The following is a 23,860-nucleotide window of genomic DNA, read 5'->3' as shown; positions in this document are numbered from 1 at the left end:
ACTGCTAAAAATATTTATATAATTTATATTCGATGCATATGGGTCTAATATTGGAAAAGCAAAAGAAAAAATCAGATTCAAGAAGGAAAATATACAACATCTGGGATACATTCAGGGAGCAAACATGTTGAAGAGTTTTTTGAATCACGCTTGATGAATTGCCACCATATTTCAAAGACCTGAAACCATCAATTTGTATTCTCTACAAATCAAAGACAAGGTACTAGGGCTTAATTTAGTAAACTGAGAAGTTGAAGAAACATGATAACAGAATCAGAAATGAACTTTCCCATACATTAAAAACAATGAAGTGGCCGGGCGCGGTGGCTCACGCTTGTAATCCCAGCACTTTGGGAGGCCGAGGCTGGTGGATCACGAGGTCAGGAGATTGAGACCATGGTGAAACCCCGTCTCTACTAAAAAATACAAAAAATTAGCCGGGCGTGGTGGCGGGCGCCTGTAGTCCCAGCTACTCGGAGAGGCTGAGGCAGGAGAATGGCGTGAACCCGGGAGGCGGAGCTTGCAGTGAGCCGAGATCGCGCCACTGCACTCCAGCCTGGGCGACAGAGCGAGACTCCGTCTCCAAAAAAAAAATAAATAAATAAAATAAAATAAAATAAAATCAATGAAGTATTTGAGTATGCAAGTTATCTCCCCTTCACCTTGAATGTTATTGAAGACAACAGAGACAATAGACATGTGCAGGAAAGCAAAAGTAATGGCAGCAGGTGTGGGCTTATTTGAAAAGGAAAATATAATAGACCTGGTGTATACTTAGAAATATTTCACTGATGCCAGGTCCTTGCAGTTTATGCAGCTACGCAAGGCAGATATTTTTCTAGGTTGTCCCACAAATGCCAGATGCCCCGGTTTCATTTTCTGATGGTTTTTATTTTTCCTTTGCTTGTCATTGACATTTTCTGTTGCTTGCTTCTAATTATATTACATTAATTCTTCCCATTTGCTTTCTAAATTATTTTGCAGCTATTCTTCTCCACTTCCTCAGTATGATTCAAGGTGATAACTGTGTCCTTTATGTGAACCATCCTTTTTGTATTTTTAATTTATGTGAATTTTTCCCATAGTTAGATCGTGTCAATGTCTGTAGTGTATCAGCATTTGTCATCCTGCTGTTCCTAAAACTAGAAACATTCATGTATTAGTTTTAGGATCATTTGTAGAATTCATGCTATAGTTTAAATATTAATAAGATACAAATATTATTACATACCACCTTTTAATTTATTCTATGAGTTATGTTGCATGACTTTTTTACACAGAATATGTAAGACATGAGTTTGTAAAACAAATCACTGTATTTTATAATGTTATTAAATAATAGGATCCATGTCCTGTTTAATGAATAGTCCCACTTTTCCTCAGTCTGTTGACTCTATGAATTTGAGAACCTCAGAACAATAAATGGTTGCTGATGAGCACCAGCCATGCACTGTGTGCTATACAGAACACAGAGAAAGAGACTCTTCCAGTTTGTTGTTAATATCATCTTAACTAGTGTTTTTTCCATTGGTTCTGATATTCTTTACAGCTGAGATATTTTTATTTTCATTCTGATAAACCGTACACTACCTTCAGTCCGCTCAGCTCCAATCAGCTATCTACCTATCTATCCACCCATCAATCCATTAGTATTAGTAACCAAGTCTCACCTACACAGTTTCTAAGCAAAATAGTTTTATTCATTGGTTCATTCAGTAAACATTTGTCATGTCCCTATTTTGTGCTACAATTGTGCTTGGCTCTGCAGGTCAAGCAGTGAACAAGACAGACCCAATCAGAATTACTATCTATATTGATAAGACTCAGCGGTTGCCAGGGCAAACATTCCCCTCAGTGGAAACATTCCAGCGTGTGTGTATGTGTGTACTGACACAACTGAATCTTCAAGCCCAGAGTTTGTTGTAAATCGTTTTAAATCCATTCTGTTACTATTATTCCTAATGAAAAATTGATTTCATAGTTACAACTACTAAGTGCAGGGAATGATTCAATTTTGTCTTATAATATTGCCATATTGCCTTCATTATTGAATAAAAGTAGTTGTTAAATATACGTATGTCTAAGAAAATATAGGCAGCCCAGAGCAATTTCAGGTGAGCCTCATGTCTTTTAGCATTGGTAACAATTCATCCCGACACTTGTACAAGTGAACAAGTATCTTTTTCTTTGACTAGGGAGGAGTGATTTTTGTTTTGTTTTTGAGAGAGTCAGTGTTTTCCCCTTTTACCTTGATTATCATAGTGGTCCCAATCTCCCAAAATCGATAGGATGTTATAAAAGACATAAATTCATTCAGAGTAAAATGGTTAAATCCAAAATGAGCAAAAGGGTGTGAAGATGAGTCCAGCTTACTGATGAGCAGAGTTGGTTCTAGGAATCTGATAGGCTGAAAAATGATCGCCAGCCCATTGCCGCTCCCTGGGGGGATCACAGGCCAGTTTACTTGAAAAGGTCACTCTTTCAAGGTCAAGAGGTACCATTCTTCAGAAGAGGGTCCCAGCTAGGAAGTCCATGCAAGGTCTTAAAACCTGTTTGCAGGATGTTAGCATTGTTTTTAGGGGAAAAAATAGTAAAGGTTTTTGATGGATGGGATTATTTTTTTTTTTCTAAAAACACTTTAAGAATTCAGACGATTTTCTAATTATCACCATTTTGTACTGTGCTAGTAATCTGTGTATTTTCATATGTGGAAACTAGAATACAGGGATATGTTTGTGTTCCCCTGTCTGACCTTAACTCTTCCACACATTGAACTCATTGATTTATGTTTACTTATGACTCTGTGATAATGATAACTGTGTTATAACTCTGTGATGATGATAGTGGGACCATGCATATGTGATAGAAGACAGTGATTCCAATATGATTCTACTCAAAAATAAGTTAATTTCTTTACATTTCTATACCTATTAATACATGCAGACAGTTTTTTCCTTATTAGCTTTAATAAAAGGCCAATGACAGAATTATATTTAGAGCCATTTTCTAAAAGTCTAAGTTCCATTTTTTTAATCATTGTATAAAATAGTCAAATGTAGGTTATTTCAGACAGCTTTTAAGCCCATATTTATACTGAAAACATTTAATCCCTTTCCATCAAAATCACCATAGCAAATCTAGTCATCTCCTGCTTTTATTCTTATATTCTGCTTCCTCATAGTAAAAATTAGTGTTGGTATGATTAAAAATACATTTATTTTATGAGTCGTAAATGTCAAGACATACTGTGGAGTTTCATCTTACTTGTAAGAGACCATATGGCAGCATATGGCAAAAACCACTTATAGTTAAAATGACCTTTGAATATAAAGACCACAGATTTTTTGTTTTAAATGCATGAGAATCCTCTTACTAGACCGTTTTTACTCCAGTTTTGAAACCTTCCTTATTCCTTCCATTTGAGCCTGGTAAAGTAGTTGGCTTTTCTGTGGGGGCCATGTTCCACCAAAAACAAGTTGTGTTTCCGTTTTTGCAAAGTGCACAAGTTGAATGCATGTTTGATGTGACTCCACTGTATTTACTTCCGATTTATCTTTAAAGGGAGGAAATGATAGCTACGTTGTCTGTCGCTTTAAATAAACTTAAACATTTAATTTCCAAACTTGCTGTGAACACAGTTTATTTCCATTCTTGAATTGGCCTCTGATCTTCTCCCCTCAGGTTTCTGGTTAGCTTTATGGTGGACGCGAGAGGGGGCTCCATGAGAGGAAGCCGTCATCACGGGATGAGAATCATCATTCCTCCACGCAAGTGTACGGCCCCCACTCGAATCACCTGCCGTTTGGTAAAGAGACATAAACTGGCCAACCCACCCCCCATGGTGGAAGGAGAGGGATTAGCCAGTAGGCTGGTAGAAATGGGTCCTGCAGGGGCACAATTTTTAGGGTAAGTTGTTTTGTCAATTTTAACCTTGGCCCTCACGATGCATCTTTGATTTTCTTTACCCTTGTTAACTCAAGGAGTTAACTCTTAAAACTGCTTAGTTGGACCTGATTGAGTATACTTTTTGTAAAGTGTCAAAGGTCACAAAGCTGTGTGATTCTGTGAAAGGCTAATAGGCTGATACTTTCTTAACTCAGTTTGCTGGTCAAGGCTTTTACTAACCGAAAAGCATGTTCTCTGCTCAGCAAGTGCACGGAACCCCAGTGGTCCCTGTAGAAGTCAAGGCACCATTCTAGGGAAAAAATACAGATGCTGGAATTATTTTACCGCATTGAATATATGGCTACTTTGGGGACATGTCTTTTTAAAGAAAATTTTTTGGGAAACAGTTCATTGTGATATGGTATTTTGCAAAAAGGAAAAATGAATTTAATTCATTTTCTGAGGTGGCACTTGGGTACAAATCAGGCAGGCTCTGTCGTGACTGACAGTTTGTTCACAATTTCCCCTTCTCGTTTCTCTTTCTGCTGCATGGATGTTATTCAGTAAACTGCATCTTCCTACCAATCCTCCCCCTGTAAATGAGGGTGAGAGCTTGGTTAGCCGAATCCTGCAGCTTGGGCCTCAAGGAACAAAATTTATTGGGTAGGACCTTTATAGACAAGATACAGAATGTCTACAATTTTTTTTTCCATTTTCAATTTTTTTCTGTCACACTCATGGTCTGATTCTTGTCTTAAGTTTATTTTTATTTTTTAAGTTTTTTTTAATGCTTTCAGTTGATGTGTGTCACTGAAAGAAAAAAAAAATCATAGTGGCTTGACTTAATGTAGCACCGCTACCTACCTTGTGCTTTTCAGGCATGTGGAATTCACTGCAAGCATTCTGCTTTCATAACTTCGTGCTTTTGTAAACCTTTCTTTTATTTGAAATGTTTCTTCTGAATATGATACTTTTTAAGACAGCAACAGTCTTTAACCCAGTGTAAGAGAAGGTATTTGCAGGCTTTGAGTCAATATTTGCTATAAATTACATGTATGTACACCTGTGTGTGTGTGTGCACACGTGCACGTGTGTGTGTGCGTGCACGTGTGTGTGTGTGTGTGTAATTAGACCTTTTAAAAGTACATGAGTACTGTGTAATTTTTTATGGGCTTTGAGGAGAAGTCATCGATAAGTAAACAGATTTTGAAAAGTGTTGGGAAAATAAGATATTTAAATAAAATTAAATAGGCAGCAGATAGAATATTCTTTTAAAGTTATAGAATTGTTCCGTTTGGTTTTGTTTGAGCTGAAATGCATTGGTATTTGTTGTTTGTTCGCTTGTCTGTTTGACTGTCGTATTTGCCTTGGCAGTCTGCATGAAGAAACCTGTTAATGAAAAGCTATGCTTGGCTTTCACCTTGATCAAAGACCCTTGTTCATACCTTCTCTCCAATATCATTGAACATCATACATAAAGCCACATTCCTTAAATATTTACAGAGACAGTATCTGACATATTAACCTGCAAAGATTGTATCTTGTTCTCAAAAATAAATACAATTTAATGTTTAATTATAAGGTGTAGTTAAAAACTCTGGTAAATATCTTAATCTTGAAATTATTAATACTGCTAAGAATACTTCATTTTATTTTTACCTATTGAAGAATAAAGGCATTATAAAAATTATTTTTTAATCTTTAATTTGAATGAATTATGATTTTGCCAAAAGCAAAATGATCATATTTATCACCCCCGTTTTAAGCAAATGCTTTTCTAATAAATTGATATTCATGTTTTTATTTATGTTATTTGATCATTACAACTACTATCCCTTTTTCTGCTCTTACTTATTTAAGCCTGTATCTTCTGTTATCACATATACCTAAACACATAGGTTAAGAAGTGGGGTTCCATACAACCTCTGTAGGAGAATAATGATACTGTCTACTTAAATGTCATAAAATAAAGCTGCACAATCCAACTACATAAACTGTGTGTGATTGTGGTCTGCTTACTTCCATTCATCTCTTTTAGTATTTATCCTATTTTAAAATTTAACAAAATTATTTCCCGTGGCTTGATTGGCTATGTTCAATTTGCAGCCATTCTTTTACATTCCTTTGCAAAAGGACACTGTCAAAAATTACTGTGTCATTATATGACAATTTCAAACCAACAAGTACTTTTACAGAAAGTGTAAGTATTCCTATGCAGGTTGTATTACAGCCAGGAATTGAAGCTACCTACTACCATTTCACAAACTGAAAAATACAGAAATTTTTTTAACTGTACAGGCCATGAAAGGCATGGAATCTGCCTTTTGGAGGAGTCGTTAACATATTGTTTTCTTGCTAAGGAGAAAACATGGCAATCATCTTTCAAACTAGGAACTTTATAGAATTTTTTTTAAAGAAATGACTGTGTCCTTTTAAATCATTAGCATTTGTATAATATACCTATTGTGTCTTTTAAAAATGGACCAACTTTCTTATGGTCTACTTTAATAAGTTTCCATTCTGATTCAAAATTCCTATTTATATGTACTGAAAAATTTCCCCCATTAAATCCTATGCCTAACATGTGGTAGTCCTCCAAGAACTGTTTGTGAATGAATGAATGATGGCATGTTTTCAGGCTTCGAAAATATTCTTTAATTAGCAAATGATTCTGCAGCTTTGAAATCATTCCCAACCTTAGTGGCACCTCTGATTTTCAAATGAATACTGTTAATGAAACATTTTTTAAGTATGATACTATAAATATATTTAATTTGATACCAAAATAATGTGGATTTTTTTTCCAGCCCTGTCATAGTGGAAATCCCTCACTTTGGGTCCATGAGAGGAAAAGAGAGAGAACTCATTGTTCTTCGAAGTGAAAATGGTGAAACTTGGAAGGAGCATCAGTTTGACAGCAAAAATGAAGATTTAACCGAGTTACTTAATGGCATGGATGAAGGTAATAATGATGGCTCCTTGGTTCTGGAAATGTCTGCAGGCAGAAATTAAAGGAATGACTAGGTTACATGAAACAGGACCCGAATTTCACACATTTGTATTTTAAGCTAGGACCCAGGTTCTTCAGATTTTTATTGCTGTTTTCTATATCATAATGCTGAAGTTCCATTTAATCTAACAAACTTTATTCTCCGTAATATAGAAGTATAGGTATTTTGATGATTCCATCTTTAATCACATACATCAATCTTTCCAATACCAAAGAAAGTTTTCTAAGTCAAAAATGAGCAAGAAGAGGGTGAAATAATAATGGAAGGTATGCAAGGCATGCTGAGCATTTTGAAGAAAATATGTTCACATTTTATTTTTGGAATTATTTCTGGACTCTTTCAGCTTTTTCAAGTTTCTCCCAGATAATTTCAGTATCCTTCATAAATTTTTAATTTCTCTTGGGCCATAATTAGTCTTTAAAAAATGTTTCAGGGTAGTAATTGGAGTCTGTGGTGTTTCAATGTCTCATTCTTTGACCTAGTAAGACTGGTATGTATCTGAGCATGTCACTTTTTCATACACAACTTCTTCAGGCTGTCTGACCCTACGAACCAGAGCAATTTTTCTTAGTAGACATTGGGAATAGTCTGGTTTTGAGAATAGGTGTTTGACGCAGAGTTTTCCTTGAAAAATGTAAAAAAAAAAAAAAAAAAAAAAAAAATTAGAGAACAGGCTCACCGTAACGTCTGATGCTGAGAGAAAAATATCAGAGCTAATTCTTCCTTTACACTCACTTCCTAATCTCTCCAAATCCAGGAATTATTTAAATAACAGCTTTATTAGAGATATAATTCATATTCCGTAAGATCCACTCTTTTTCAATTCACTGACTTTTGGAATGCACTCAGCATAGTCTCCAGTGGGTTTCAAGGTGTGAACAAAGGAGCGAGGTGAACCGTAGGGTACTTGAGGAATGACCTTGGGCAAATTTATTGAACTCTGTGAGCCTGTGTTTCTTCTGCAAAATGGAGATTACCTTCCTAACTTCCTATGGTTATTGTTGAGAATAAATAAAATAATTATGTGAGGCACATATGAAATACAGTCCTTGTTATGTAGTAAGCCCTTGATAATTATGAGTTATTATCACCATTATATTTGTTCTATAGAAAAAATTATCATGCCAAAGGTTTGGTATAAGACACAATCACCACCAACCATGAATTTAAAGATCTCTTTACAGCAAGGTAGAGGGAAAATAGTAATTGTTGAGTGTCTAGCATTCATGAAGCACTGATAGATGCCTTCATATGTGAAAAATTTAAAAAGAAAAGATAGCACTGCAAATCAGGTGGTTTTAATTCCACTTTACTGCTAAGGGTGCTAATCAGGTGGTTTTAATTCCACTTATAAGGAAACTGAAGTTCAGAGATGTCAGGTAACATATCTAAGGTTATTCCACTGAGTGTAAGGCTGGGGTCCAAATGTAGGTCTACTTCTTTGCTTTTCTTTCTTTTGAGATGGAGTCTCACTCTGTCACCCAGGCTGGAGTGCCGTGGCACAATCTCGGCCTACTGCAACGTCCACCTCCTGGGTTCAAGCAATTCTCCTCCCTCAGCCTAAACTAAGGCTCAGAGAGATTGAGTGCTAAACTCAAACCTACACGTGTAGGTTTGTTATATAGGTAAACTCGTGTTGCAGGTGTTTATTATACAGATTATTCTTTCACCCACGTTCAAAGCCTAGTACCTACTCGTTATTTTTTGTGATCCTCTCACTCCTCCCACCCTTTACCTTCAAGTAGGCCCCAGTGTCTGTTGTCTTTGTGTCCACGAGTTCTCATTTAGCTCCCACTTATAAGTGAGAATATGCAGTATTTGGTTTTCTGTTCTTGCATTAGTTTGCTAAGGATAATGGCCTCCAGCTCCATCCGTGTTCCTGCAAAAGACAGAATTTCATTCTTTTTTATGGCTGCATGGTATTCCAAGGTGTAAAGAAACAATGATATAATCTTCTGTCTTGGATTCTATGTGTTATTTTGGAAAAACTGGATAGCATTTCCTTGCCACATTTTTAAAGACCAGATAAACTTTGGTTCCATTTTAGACAATTCAAAGGAAATGCAAATACTTCCAGGCTTAAAGAATCAAGCACTGGAGGCCACTAGAGCAAAACTGAGGACGGAATTTTCAAGGCACAGGTTTTCTTCATGTATTAAACGTAATAGTAATGAAGCAACCACTACACACATTTTATAATTGAAGCTCAATTAATCAAATTGTATGCCAAACTCGAGCCCTTCTCGCCACTCTTTTCATATCCCCAAAGACACTTCTTTCTTTCCAGAACTTTCCTCTCTTCAAAAGCAGACCAGCCAAAAAAAAACCCAAATCTGTCTTTTTAAAAAGCCAACTTTTTTCTTGAAGGTACAACTGTTCAAAGTTCTGGTTCAGAGAGAAGCATAAGCACAGTTTAGGAGGTTTCATGTTTTTTATGTTCTTTTATCCTCTCTGTTCCCCTCCCATTTTGCTGTTAATTAACTGTTAATTAACAAGATAAAAATAGTTCCTGAATTAAACCAGTGACCAGGTCACTCAAGGTTTCCTTAAAAAAGACAAATAGGCTGGGTGCAGTGGTTCACGCCTGTAATCCCAGCACTTTGGGAGGCCGAGGCAAGTGGATCACGAAGTCAAGAGATCGAGACCATCCTGGTCAACATGGTGAAACCCCCGTCTCTACTAAAAATACAAAAATTAGCTGGGCATGGTGGTATGTGCTTGTAGTCCCAGCTACTTGGGAGGCTGAGGCAAGAGAATCACTTGAACCCGGGAGGCAGAGGTTGCAGTGAGCCGAGATCACGCCACAGCCCTCCAGCCTGATGACAGCAAGACTTTGTCTCAGAAAAAAAAAAAAATAAATAGTCTTATCATTATTTAATATAACATATTAATTTCATAACAAAGTTTATCTGTCATCTGTGGCAAGTGACCCTTGATAATGCCTGTCTTGTTATAAATGTTTACTTTTTCAACCCCCTTCTCCATAGATGAATTCTATGTGCTACTTTATAACCAATCTACTTGCTACTTTTATAACCAGTCCTGTTGTAGGTTCTCTGAAAATCTTAAAACTCAAGTATTTAAAAATCATCTTAGCAAATATTCTGATCACTGATTTTTATTAACCCAATTGTAAAGATGAGTTTATGTTCCTATAGTGTATTAAAATGTGTGAAGCCTTTCCATGTACACAATCAAATTTAACTGTTAGAATAACTCCTGGGAAAGAAGTTTAAGGAGCAGGATAATTTGCCCCATGTAATGTGGTGGTTGGGATCATGATTTATGGAAGTTACATAGACTAGACTTCTCAACTTAGCTCCACCACTTACTCGTTGTGTGACTGTAATGAAGCATTCAATCTCTGAGCCTTGGTTTAAATGTGTAAAGTGAGGATGTCTAATAGTGAACTAATAGGGAATAGATGAGCTAATATATGTAAAGTTCCTAGCTTGATGCCTGATATATGAGAATCACTCAATCAGTGTTTAGTCATAGTCACAACTGCCATGTAAGTTGTGCAGGAGAGCAAATGGGGTCTGAAATCCTGCCCTTTTCACTTGTCAAGCCATCTGCCCTGACACTGGCCTGTAAGACATAGGGGTACTTTTTTCTAATTTGCTCAAAGCTGCTATCTAATTGCCAAGCTGTGTACCTACAAGGTTGTGTACACCCCAAGTGGGCACCCTTTTCCAGACACTACATCAGCTAGTAAAAGCCATGGTCATGGTTGACTATGGTGACACACCCTCAACATTGCCACCACCCAGCTGGGAAACAGTCAATAGATTTAGTCTTCCAAAACCTGGACTTCTGACTCCACACCTAGTTGTCTCTCTGCACTGCTCCTTTGCCTCTGTATGCTCTCAAATGAATGATGCCTGTGAAAGTGCTTTGTCTAGAACAAAAGAGCCACATATATGTCAGCTGGTATTTAAGTTTTCCATTACTAATGAAGACACCTCTTAGTTTCTTTGTATGACACAATACGGTATATATTCAGGAAAAACTGTAGCTGCAAAATAAGGGGGAATTAAAAGTTACTCCTTATCACCAGCAAGCCCAGGGACTAAAATATCAGTGGTTTTGCTAACGAAGTAGGTGTATTAGCAAAGGTCTATTGAAGAGGCTAGAATCACAGAAAGGACAGTTGGTCTGGGTGTGAAGAACCTGCCATCACCACTAAGGTATCATGCAACAAGAACAGCTTTTAACTTTGGCAGCAGACATAGATCTTGTTCTAGTCTTTGTCAATTTTTGTTTTCTCAGCCGAGAAAAAGATGCTGCAAACAGAAAACAAACATTCATTCCTCCCGCCAAATTATAACGCAGCGAACTGAATTCACTTTTTAAGTTTAATGAAAACCTTACTTTAATTAAACTCACAAAGTTGAATTAAACATGTTTAAAATTACATCTCCAAAGTCAGACCCCAAAGAGTGTTTTTAGTTTGCTGTTATCTTGGATCTGGAAGCATTTTCTAGTAGAAGAGGTCCTTAATTTACAAATCAAAAGCTCCAGAAATGTTCTAGTCCTGCCCTGTCCCATATAGTAGCCACTAGCTCCAGGGAGCAACAGAGCACTTGAAATAAAATTAGTACAAATGGAAATATGCTGCAAATGTAAAATACACCAGATACATGAGGATGAGCACCCTCCTCCAAATACATATCTCATTATTAATTTTTACATTGGTTACACATTGAAATGGTAATATTTTGGATATATTAATCTAAATAAAATGTGCCTATAATCCCAGCTACTCAGGAGGCTGAGGTGGGAGGATTGCTTGAGGTCAGGATTTCAGGAGCTCAGCCTGGGCAACATAGACTTCATCTCTAAAAAAGAAATAAAAAATTAATTTCACCTGCTTATTTTTATTTTTTAGTGTGGCTATGGGAAATTTAAAATTACATATCCAGTTTACATTATATTTTTACTGGGCAGTGCCTCTCTGGACAGTGTGTATGCTTTGTTTTACGTATCTATTTTGTTTTAACACAAAAATTGTTGCTACCTAAGTATGACACAGAAGGCTTTGAGTATATATGAATTATGCCATTATTTAAAAATCCCAATCACTGTCTTGGAACAAAATGTTGCCGAAGTTCCCCCAAACAATTTTACAATGCTAGGAACATATTTTCTTGTCATTGCTGAACTTTCAAATGAGAGCAAATGAAGTTTTTAAGATAATACATTTTAGATTGAATAATTACACTATTATTTTATTGTAAACAGGAAAGGGAAATTGGCACTTGCTGTGTAACAGAAAATTTTGTAAATTTACTATCTGACTACATAAACAATATCTTAGAAAACAGACTTCTCAGAAGTTGCCGCTTGGGTTCATTTCAATATAATTTAATTGTTTTTGCCCTGAGACCAGTAGTGTCAAGTCATTGTAGAAGCAGTTGAGCACCGATGTGAAATATGTAGCTTTACGTTGTGCACAGCACCATCTGCTGGAGAAATCTATAACAGTTTTGAAAAATTCCCAAGGAGAGAATAGAAATGGAATTTAACCAAATCAGGATTGTGGTTGGGGTGCAAAAAAAAAGAAAAAACCATAGTAAAATACTGACTTTCAGCCTATTGCCATAAACTGGCATTTTAAATCAATTGAATGATGTCCATCATGTTGTAAAGGAAAGGAAACTGTAGCAGAACAGCCCCCCAAACTAGTAGAAATAAAAATTCTAGTTTAGAAATGAAAATTAGGACAAAGCAAATAAGCATTAGTAAGGACAAGTTTTGAATGCATCTGTGTATATGGATTTGCCAGAAATTACATGTCTTTATGAAACATTAGTGGATCAAAATAGTGACATCAGCCATCCTGCCCCCCACCGCACATATCAGGCACAGTAGAGCTTTTAGCCCTCTGAGGGCAGTGAAGCAGGTCCAAGAGGTTGGACATCAGCCTCCACTACCTTTAGTGTTGATGTGAACAGAGAGACCAGTGTGCCAGAAACTGCGGGTCTAAGCTTTTGGAGTTTAGCGTGTTCTGTATTTGCTGCTCATGCGAGGTTATCGATTCATGGTGTTTAAGACACTGTTTATGATCCTGGATTTTGAAGATAGAATCATATTAATTGATTTTTCCCTTAGATGTAACAGTAATGGCTTAAACGATGGGGTGAAAAAAGTGACATATGGGGACTAATTGCATGAAACCATGTTTTTATTTGCACAAATGGAAAAGTAAACAAATGTAAGTCTCTTAATCTGCAGTCATGGAAGAAAACCTTAGATTATTCCAACGTGGCCAGACATCCCCTACTTCTCTTCCTCCAGGAAGCCCTCCCTAAACCCCAGACTCAGATCAAACTGGTAAATGCACCCACAGCACCATAACTGCAACTTTGAACTTTGATATCTTCCTTGGTGCACTGCAAAAGTCCAAGAGGGCAGAGACCACCTCTGACTTACTGACAGCCATTATGCCCACTGCATATAACAACTCTTGATACAGAATTGTCACTTCATCACAGTCTGTTGAATGAATGGAGAAATGAATGACTTGTGTCAGGCATATGCCCCCCTGTTGGTGACACTTTTTCTCAATCCAGTGACCCATACCCAAGAGAGAGAAAAACTTTCTGGAAGAAGGGAGGCTACACCAAATGGGGAGAGGAAGTCTGGGGCCTGGGGAAGGCTCTGGGGCAGGTTATAGTCATTCTACACACAGAGTACAAAGTAAACTTAAATGTCAACACTAAAGGTAGATTTCAAAAAATAGTCACATTTCTCCCTGATTTTTAAAGTAATATCTCATGAGCACATAATGATTAAAAATTAATCTTCTAAAAATAGCTTTAAAAATATATGATTGTCAGAAATTATATTAATAGACTGCTAAAACTGGAGGGAAAAACAAGTAGGTATATCATTGTTTCCAGACATTCTGCATCATCAGCACTTATTACACGTGCAAATCTAAACAACAAAGAGGATCTCTACCCTGAATAAAGATGTGAAATAATGCTGACTCAAATATATATAAAGCAGATGACAGAATTGAATAAGAATATGAGTTAAACACTAAAATTATAACAGGTGCATGGAGCCTTTCGTACTATCTTTGCCATGCCCCATGAATTTATAATTATTTTAAAATAAATGTTTTTTAAGACATTGAAAAGATCTCTATGATGTTTACTTCAAGGAAGAAGGATCAAGTTTTATCATTTGAGGATTTTTCCCTATAACATCTTATGTGAGCTTATTATGAAAGTTGCGTATTTTGATGGAGCTGAACTTTAATTCCAATGGGATAAATGCCTGTAGTTTTCTAAACTAGTTCAGTAAATATATTACAAATGCTATGTTGTTCTACATATTCTATAACTAGAGTTGAATATTATAGATTTATTTTTTATTTTCTTCATTTCTCCCAACTTATTTGATATTTACTCTTCAGTAATTGGTGATTTTTTAATGGAATGAAATGGAAATGATAGCAATTCAGATTTACACTTTGTAGAGAATTATTTTTAAAATCTAACTTGTGTATTCCCTTAGATCTGCTACAGATTGACTCTCTGGCTGCCCTCAAAAGCTGGGTGACCTCGAAAAGAATATATAACTCTTCTAAGTTATTATGTGAACAGAATTGTGCTGGGTGGTTTTGTCTTTTTTTGGTCATATCCATCCCAGAGGAAACTGCTCATCCTAATCACATAGATGAGGAACATATGGCTCAGAGAAGTTCAGGAACTTGCCTGAGGTCCAGGTGCACTGACTATAGAGCTAGATTTCAACCCTGGGCACCTGTCTACAGTGACTTTCCACAGACCCCATAACTTGCTTTTTGAAATCTGACATTCTAAAAACCCTTTGCTTTTTCACCTCTCAATATCAAATACCCCATTGTTAGAGGAGCTGAGAAAAGCCTGCACCTGACTAGAAATTAACCCTGATACAGAAATCATCCTTTGGGAAACCTTGAGGCCATTTGTATTTCTTCCATGGACTATTCACACTCCACCCTGACCAGGTCACAAATAGCCTTTGAAATCTAAATTGATGTAGGAAACAGAGCTCTGTCCCCGTTTAACCAAGTGATCAAGACATTTAATTGTGTGCCCATAAGAGTGAGGCAAAAACTAATCAAGATGGTCATTTGAAAGCGTTAAGAGTAACCCATTCAGTCAGAACATGATTTCAGTCATGTTATTTATGGTGTCCATAACCATTTATATTTGCAAAGCATTTTACGATTCTTATTGTTTGTAACAAAACCTCAGTCACAGAGAATGCTGTCCCGCCTTTTACAAATAAACTGAGTTACAAGGTGCTTAAGAAATTTATCATTTATCTGTGAGGCAAGAAGGCTATAGAACATTAGTGGCCCTATAATCAGGCCTGCTGCTTAGATGGGCCAATGAGAAGTCAGGTCACCTTTTCCACCACAGCATTTGCAAATCTATTCATTATTCATCCATTTATCAACCACCACTCATGTGTCAGGCAGTCTGCAAAGACATTGTTAAAGAGTGGTTGAAGTCCATGTCTGTGTGACTTCATCTCTTCCCAACACCCCTTTCCTAGACCTAGGTTCTAAGCTCTAAAACTGACGAGCTAAATCCATCTGGACAAGTCACTTAACCTCTCTGAAGTTCAGACACCTATTTTACCAAAATGCTGCGTGGGTCAAATGATAATTGACCTGACACAAAATAGACCTTCAGTAAGTGTAAAGTTCAATCTTCCTCCTGGCCAAAACTGCCTATTTCAGAACTCACTTCTCTTTTCCCTTTAATCCTCTTTTTGTATGTGAGAATTTAGTAACAGATTTTAAAAAGAGAGAGGAGAGAGGAATTTCAGGGTCTTTTCATAGTCTATGGCATTATGAATCACCCTGAAAGGTAAGAAGCTCGTATGTTTATGTTCTATTGTTTACCTTACAGCAACTTATGCCATTTTCTCCCTCAATTCTGTAGCCGTGGAGTTATTTAGAATATCCTTTTAAAAAACAAAACCATATAAATGTAATGAATATTTATTTTTGCCAATAAGCTTTTCTTCTCATATTAAACCGTTCTTATTTTTTATAGGGTCCTGTTGTCATGTTTTTAACAATTTGGGTTCTGAATTTTTAAGACAAAGTACAGGATGAAAGTCTATCAAGACATTACTTTTTCAAATGTGTCAAAAAGTCACCTGGGTAGAGTGTGAAAACTGATTTTTAGGTTTCACCCCAGGTCCGCCTAGTCAGAAGCCCAGCAATCTGTGGTACTAACATGTAGTAGGATTGTTTCTTGCAAACTGACCAGGTTGGAGAACATTGCATTAGGAGCTAGGAATTCTGCAGATGTGAATGTGATAGAGGCATTGCATTTGTGCCGCAGATTATTTTGTCGAGCTTTTTTCTGTAATGTATAGGATGGGACAAAACAAAAGATTCTTAGTAATTATTGCTGCTTCTTTGACCTAATTAGTAAGGACCGTTTTTAAAATCTAAATACATATAAGTTCAATCACAGAAAGAATATTGGCACTGTTCATTTTTACATTATCAGGCTTTATTACTATTTGTCTGGAAATGTGACTTCTCTGATATACTTTTATCTTAATTTTATTTCTTTCTTTATTTTTGAGATGGAGTCTCACTCTGTCACCCAGGCTGGAGTGCAATGGCATGATCTTGGCTCACTGCAATCGCCACCTCCCGGGTTCTAGTGATTCTCCTGCCTCAGCCTCCCGATAGCTGGGATTACAGGCACCCACCGACACACACCTGGCTAATTTTTGTATTTTTAGTAGACCGGGTTTCACCATGTTGGCCACACTGGTCTTGAACTCCTGATCTCAGGTGATCCACCCACCCCAGCCTCCCAAAATGCTGGGATTACAGGCAAGAGCCACTGTACCCAGCCTCTGGTATACTTTTAAAATATGTAATACAAAACTTCCAGAAGGAGTTTTATATTCTCATGAAAGTTAAACTCATTTTGTGTAAATGTTAAGTAAACAGTAATTTGAGTTATAAACACATGGACATGATAGATTTCACTGTGGATTAAAAAGTAGGAAGATTAGAACGACTTTTTCACATGCATTTTTTTTAATAAAAATAAAACTAGGCCAGGCACAGCAGCTCATGCCTGTAACCCAAATACTTTGAGAGGTTGAGGCAGAGGATTGCTTGAGGCCAGGAGTTCAAGACCAGCCTGGGCAATATAGCAAAGGCCAGTCTCTACAAAAAAAGTTTAGAAATTAGCAGGGCGTGGTGATGTACATCTGTAGTGTCAGCTACTGAGGAGGCTGAAGTGGGAGGATTGCTGGAGCCCAGAAGTTCAAGGCTGGAATGAGCTATGATCATACCACTGCATTCCAGCCAAAGTGACAAAGTGAAACCTGATACCTAATAAAATAATATAATAAATCTAAAAGAACAAACAATAACCAGTCTCTACTAGTAAGTATATTTTATAGCAAGACTTAAAGAACTGTACAGTTGTTTGATATGAAAAGTGTCTGAGTCTCATTGATTCTCAGTTGATTTCTTCGGTAGATGCTTGTTTAGCACCTGCCGTGTGCCAGGTCTCAATATCAAACATCATTTAATTTAATATAGTTTAACTATGGCTACCTTGCTCTTTATGAAAAGAACACCTAATTTTTAAAACAACTAATAATTTTATTAGACCCAAAAGCCTCAGGGGAAGGTACTCATGATGCCGAGCAATGCGGCCACAGTCAGGGTGTGAGAGTTAGCTGAGTGTGGAGGGTCCTTGCCTCCTTCCCCCTTGGAGCCTCTCTCCAGCTGCCTGCGAATTTAGTTCTCTCTTTTCCAGCACTGAGCTAAGGATATTTCGTTTTGTATTTCACTTTCCTTTTTTAAAAGCAAGAAACAGGGAAAAAGCAGGTTTGAGTTGAATGTGTTAACACATTAAAATGTTATCTAGTGTTTCATTTACATATAATATTTATTAATGCTAATCCTATTAATGGTCAGGTAATAAATTTTCAGATCCTAAGAATTCTGTAGTGACATTACTGATGGCTTTACCTCCTCCTTTTGCCTTTTCACACTTACCTACTATCTATGTCATTTTTTTTTTTTTGATTTATGCAATATCCTAGAATTTCATAGCCTAGCCGTCAACTGCAGCCCTTGAAGAGATTATGCCTTTCTTTACAAAACAATATTTAAGTAATACTTTTTGTATATTTTTGTATTTTTCTTGGCTTTTATTCTTAGGGAAAAAAAAACCTCATAAATGTCTTAAGCACACAAACAGGATGAAACCTGGTTATAAGAAACCAGAGAGGGCTGGGCATGGTTTTCACGGCTCATGCCTGTAATCCCAGAACTTTGGGAGGCCGAGGCGGGCACATCAGTTGAGCTCCAGAGTTCAATACCAGCTTGGCCAACATTGTGAAACCCCATCTCTACTAAATATACAAAAATTAGCTGGGCGTGGTAGCGCACGGCTGTAATCCCAGCTACTTGGGAGGCTGAGACAGGAGAACTGCTTGAATCCGGGAGGTGGAAATTGTAGTGAGCAGAGATCATACCACTGCACTCTATCCTAAGCAACAGAGTGAGTGAGACCCTATCTAAAAAAAAAAAAAAAAAGAAAAAATAGAATACTCTTTCTCCATTTCATCATGTAGACACCTGGAAATCTGAGTGTTGAAGAAGGCAGTGCATGTGATTCTATTTAAGGAATAGTACATGGAGACACTAAATGTCCCCTTGCCTACAGCAATGCCTGAAATTCCCACGTTAGTTGTGTCTTTGAGTTGGGGCTTATCTTCAAAATACTGTTAAAATGTACATTGAAGGTCAATAACCATGCAAGTTTTAATGGTGTCAAAAGAATTGCTAAAAGCTTTGAAAAAAAATAGACACGACACAGAGGGTCCCTGAGCTGCTGGGAAATTATAAAATATGTGAGAAGTTGAATGTGGAGGGTACTGATCAGCTTCTCCTGGGAGCTTCTCTGTTTATATAGTTAGAAATCTGAGCATTTCCACTTACAACTTCTGTGCTGCATCTGAAATGTACATGTTCACTTTATATTTGGGGTGGCTTTAATGCCTTATCAAAGGTGACAGAGAATAGCTTAAGTGTGGTCAGCCTGCCTCTATTACACGAAGTGGCAATTCTCAATTCAGTGCTATCATCGTTTTCAGGGGTGTTATAGCTGTTTCTTTCTACTTTTAATCCTCACAAATGTGTGCACATATACCCAGAACTCTCTCACACACAAAAATAGCTAAGAAGTGTACAATACTGCCAGTTCCCCAAAAGGTGCCTCAGTTCCTCTGGTGGGTCTAGACTGATCTCAAGTAAATTTCATACTCACAGGATACACAGCTTGTTATAAGCAGAATTAGGAAATCTGCCCCATTTGAAGGATGTAATTTCATGATCATGTCTTCTTAAATTGCTAGCACCACAAGGAGTCCTGAGCCATTTTGAAGGAGAACATAATGACATCTTTGTGGCTGAAGTGAAAAAATATCTGCTTAGCTGCTGATGATCTGTTGTTGTATAGCAATTTAAACAGATAATCAGAACTTTCTCAGTTGCAGCATGAGTTATGAACTTGAGGAATTCACTCTCTTAAGTAAGCCAAATCATGGAGAGGGAAATATATTTGCTTTCTATGGAAAATGTTTATCTCCTTTCAGTTACATTGAATAGGTGAAAACTCCCCCAGAATATTCTCCTAAGCAAACTGTTTGATTCTTTCCTATTTTTCTGTAGGAAAACTTTCTTTTTAAAAATTTTGGCCGGGCGCAGTGGCTCACGCCTGTAATCCCAGCACTTTGGGAGGCCAAGGCAGCCGGATTGCCTGAGGTCAGGAGTCTGAGACCAGCCTGGCCAACGTGGTGAAACCCTGTCTCTACTAAAAATACAAAAATTAGCTGGGCGTGGTGGCACACGCCTGTAATCACAGCTACTTGGGAGGCTGAGACAGAAGAATTGCTTGAGCCCAGGAGGTGGAGGTTGCAGTGAGCTGAGATCATGCCCCTGCACTCCAGCCTGGCCAACAGAGTGAGACTGTTTCAAAACAAAACAAAACAAAATTAATTATTTGTTTTCTTTTCTTTTCCTACACTAGGATTTCAGTGTTTAGGTTTACAGAGAAGAAGATACTTGAGGAGGCAAAAAGGAGTAAAATTGCAGTTCCTTTTTTTTCTAATAGTTACCATTTTTAATTAAAGGAGAAAATAGCTCTATAGTCATTGTTCCATTTGGGAAATCAATGTTTGATAATAAAAGTTCTGTTGGTGGCTCATTTTTTAAATCTGGGTTGGACCCTGTTTCTCTCTTAGTGATAATTTGATCCTCCCATCTCAGAGTTTAGTGGTCAATCCATAAAATGAAAAGATGTATTGATTCAATTACCTAATCATTCATTTTGTCATTCTACAAGTTTCTATTTGAAATAAGCCATAATCTCAGCCTCACATATCTGATAAAGGAGACAGAAATGTTAATAGTGAAGGGACAGGGGGACATGTGCAGTGTGTATCTGAGGTCTGAAAAGAGGCCTATAGGAGTAATGAACAACAGAACAACCCCCCATCCCCCAAAAGTTTGTGAATTTTTCCTTTATTTTGTTAATAGGTAAAACAAGCACAGCTATATCAACCCAAGGGTAATACTCCTTGTTCCCTACCCTCTTCTCATCTTCCCTCCCCAATTCCATTTCCTGTTCCTCTGAGGTAACCATTGCTAACAGCCTAGAATGTTTCTTCTACATATTTCTTATAAAAATATACAAACGTAGCCTGGCGCGGTGGCTCACGCCTGTAATCCCAGCACTTTGAGAGGCTGAGATGGGCGGATCACGAGGTCAAGAGATCGAGACCATCCTGGCCAACATAGTGAAACCCCGTCTCTACTAAAAGTACGAAAATTAGCTGGGCATGGTGGCGCATGCCTGTAGTCCCAGCTACTCGGGAGGCTGAGGCAGGAGAATCGCTTGAACCCGGGAGGCAGAGCTTGCAGTGAGTCGAGATTGTGCCACTGCACTCCAGCCTGGCGATAGAGTGAGACTCCGTCTCAAAAAAAAAAAAAAAAAAAAAATGTACAGATTACATTTTCCCCTATAAAGGATCATCCTGTGCACATTGCTGTGCATCTTGCTCAGGTGTACAGCAATTTCCGCAGGTTATACAGGGCATTCGCTGTTTGCCTGGCTCCCTCCCTTCCTCCCTTCCCTCCAGTCTACCCTCTAGTGTCACATCTCAAATCATCCTGTTCAAATGAGAACCTCTCCTCCCACCCCCACCCTCCCTGGTCACATTCTAGTCCCTCACTTTGATTTATTTTTTCTTCATATTTGTTTAGTGATGTATCTACCCCTCTTTATCCCCTATTAGAATAAAATTTTCATGTGAGAGTGACTTTAATTTCCTCTCTACCCTATCCCCAGTGACTAGATCAGTGCTCTACATGGTGGTCCCTCAGTAGAAACTTGGTAAATGAATGAATTGGAATCATTCTGTTTACTAACCGCAGGAATGTCTAGGATATGGGTAAACTGTTACTTATGTAACCATTCCCTTATTCATAGAGATGCAAGTTCTTTCAAGCTTTAGTCTTTATAAGCAATGCTGCCGGGTGCTGTGGCTCATGCCTGTAATCCAAACACTTTGGGGGGCCAAGGTTGGGGGCATCATCTGAAGTCAGGAGTTTGAGATCAGGCTGGCCAACATGGTGAAACCCCGTCTCTACTAAAAATACAAAAATTAGCTGGGCGTGGTGGCGTGTGCCTGTAATCCCAGCTATTCGGGAGGCTGAGGCAGGAGAATCACTAGAACTGGGAAGGCAGAGGTTGCAATGAGCCGAGATCGTGCCATTGCACTCGTGGGCGACACGATGAGATCTGTCTAAAAAAAAAAAAAAAGGAAAACAAAAAGATGTCAGTAAATGGTATTGCTGGGTCCAGGGTAGGTGCATTTTCAATTTGAATAGATGATGCCCAGTTACACTGTTAAAAGATTATTGCCGTTCATACCCACTTGCAATAATGAAAGCACTTGTTTCCCTTAATTTTTCTCTGATAACAAGATGTGATTAGTGTTTAATTTTAGCTAATCCAAGAAGTGGGTGTGGAGGGAGATAGTATCTCATTCTAATTGGCATTTCCATGTAAATTATCCAGTTTGAACATTGTAATATGTTTTATTGACCATTTTTCAGTTTCTTTGAATTGCCTGTTTATAATATTTTGCTATCATCTATTGACTTATCTGCCATCCTATTATTAATACATTTGGTATTGAGCATATTAATCTTTTACTTGTCAGATGTCGCTATTTTTCCAGTCTACTTTTTGCTTTTCAAGTTTACTCTTTTTGCCATGGAAATCTTTACATTTTTATGTAGTCAAATATATTATCTTTTATATTATGCTTTTCGGCTTGTGGGTTTCCAGTTTTGTGTAGGAAAGTTTCCCCTAACTAAAGCTAAACCATATTTTCCTGAGTTTTTTGGTAAGATTTTAATTTTTTTTTTGGAAATGGAGTCTCACTCTGTTGCCCAGGATGGAGTGAGTGGCATGATCTCGGCTCACTGCAACCTTCGCCTCCCAGGTTCAAGTAATTCTCCTGTCTCAGCACCCCAAGTAGCTAGGATTACAGGCACATGCCAACACACCCAGCTAAATTTTGTACTTTTTAGTAGAGATGGGATTTCACCATGTTGGCCAGGCTGGTCTTGAACTCCTGACCTCGTGATCTGCCTCAGCCTCCCAATGTGCTGGGATTATAGGTGTGAGCCACCACGCCTGGCCAGATTTTAATTTTTAAAAATACTTGTCTCCTAAGCAAATGGAATTTTTTATTTATATACAATAAGATGTGATTTAGCTTTGTTTTTCCAAATAGATTTCCTATTATGTAAGTACCCTCTTTTAAATAAATAATCTTTCTCTCACGTATTTGAAATTTAAATATATGACCTTGATTTAAATATAACTTAAATACATAATACATATATAAAAGTATATATGGATTTATATATATTCAGTATACATATTTAAACTTGAATCTATTTCTTGATTCTCTATTATTGCCCCCCAAACTATTTGTCTATTCCTATGTATAATTCTTGTATTTCTATATGTGTGTGTTTAACTGTTTAATTATGGTACTTCTAAGTAAATCTTAATATCATATGAGATAAATTCTCCATCACAAACCTACTTTTTCAAAATACTCTTGCTAATCTCAAACACTTATTATGCCATAAAAATTTTTAATCATTTATTCCAATGAAGCCCACCAGAATTATGCATAAAATTTGGCTTTGAAACACACATACACACACACACACACACACACACACACACACATCTGGATGGACTGGAGTGAGAGAGGTGAGTTGGTTGGGAGGTGGTCTTAGCAATTAGGCAAACTAAAACGGCCTGAACACCCAGGTGACAGGAGGGTGAGCCACGTCCAAAAGAGAATCAACTGGACTTGGACTTTGACCATTTGTTAAGAAAGTTGAGTCATAACTATTAGAGTGAAGGAATGAGCAGATTGTAAACCCTTCCTAGAGTTAGGACTATGGAGGAAAGTAGTTTTGGAGGTAGACAGGAGGGACGAAGATGTATCCATGTGTGGACAGGTTGAGTTCCACACATGAGAGCCATCAGTGGGCACAAAGAAATTGGTGATGATGATGCTGAACATTTGGATGACTTTAAAATATTTGAAAGAGGTTTTTAAATGAAGTTCTGGAGCTTTCAGGCATGCTTAAGTTCTTATTCATTTTCTTATGAGGCCTCACTTTTTTTTCTTTTTCCTAACTCATTTCTACTTTTGGCAGCTTAGGGGCAAATTATTGTAAATTCCCACTCTTGTTCTTGAAAACTGGGAATTTATCCACAGGTGGTAAAATGTCAGTTCTTGAAAATGTTTGTTCCCACTCCGTAAAAATATTTTCTACAAATACTTGTATTAATAGTTTTATAATATTTTTGCAAAAC

The 23,860-nt window shown here is 37.4% G+C and overlaps 1 protein-coding gene across 4 annotated transcripts in view; it reads left to right on the top strand.

The window, feature by feature from the left end:
- ANK3 (ankyrin 3) overlaps nt 1-23,860 on the top strand; it is a 556,820-nt gene that overhangs the window by 472,828 nt on the left and 60,132 nt on the right. For all 4 annotated transcript variants that reach the window (XM_055274392.2, XM_055274391.2, XM_055274393.2 and 1 more), the window contains 2 exons: nt 3,682-3,906; nt 6,693-6,847. In XM_055274392.2, the coding sequence (XP_055130367.1) occupies nt 3,682-3,906; nt 6,693-6,847 (380 nt within the window). The remainder of the gene's footprint in view (nt 1-3,681; nt 3,907-6,692; nt 6,848-23,860) is intronic.

This window comes from Symphalangus syndactylus, chromosome 4 (genome assembly GCF_028878055.3).
Source record: "Symphalangus syndactylus isolate Jambi chromosome 4, NHGRI_mSymSyn1-v2.1_pri, whole genome shotgun sequence".
Classification (NCBI taxonomy): domain Eukaryota; kingdom Metazoa; phylum Chordata; class Mammalia; order Primates; family Hylobatidae; genus Symphalangus; species Symphalangus syndactylus.
This window is presented reverse-complemented; position numbering and strand designations above follow the sequence as displayed.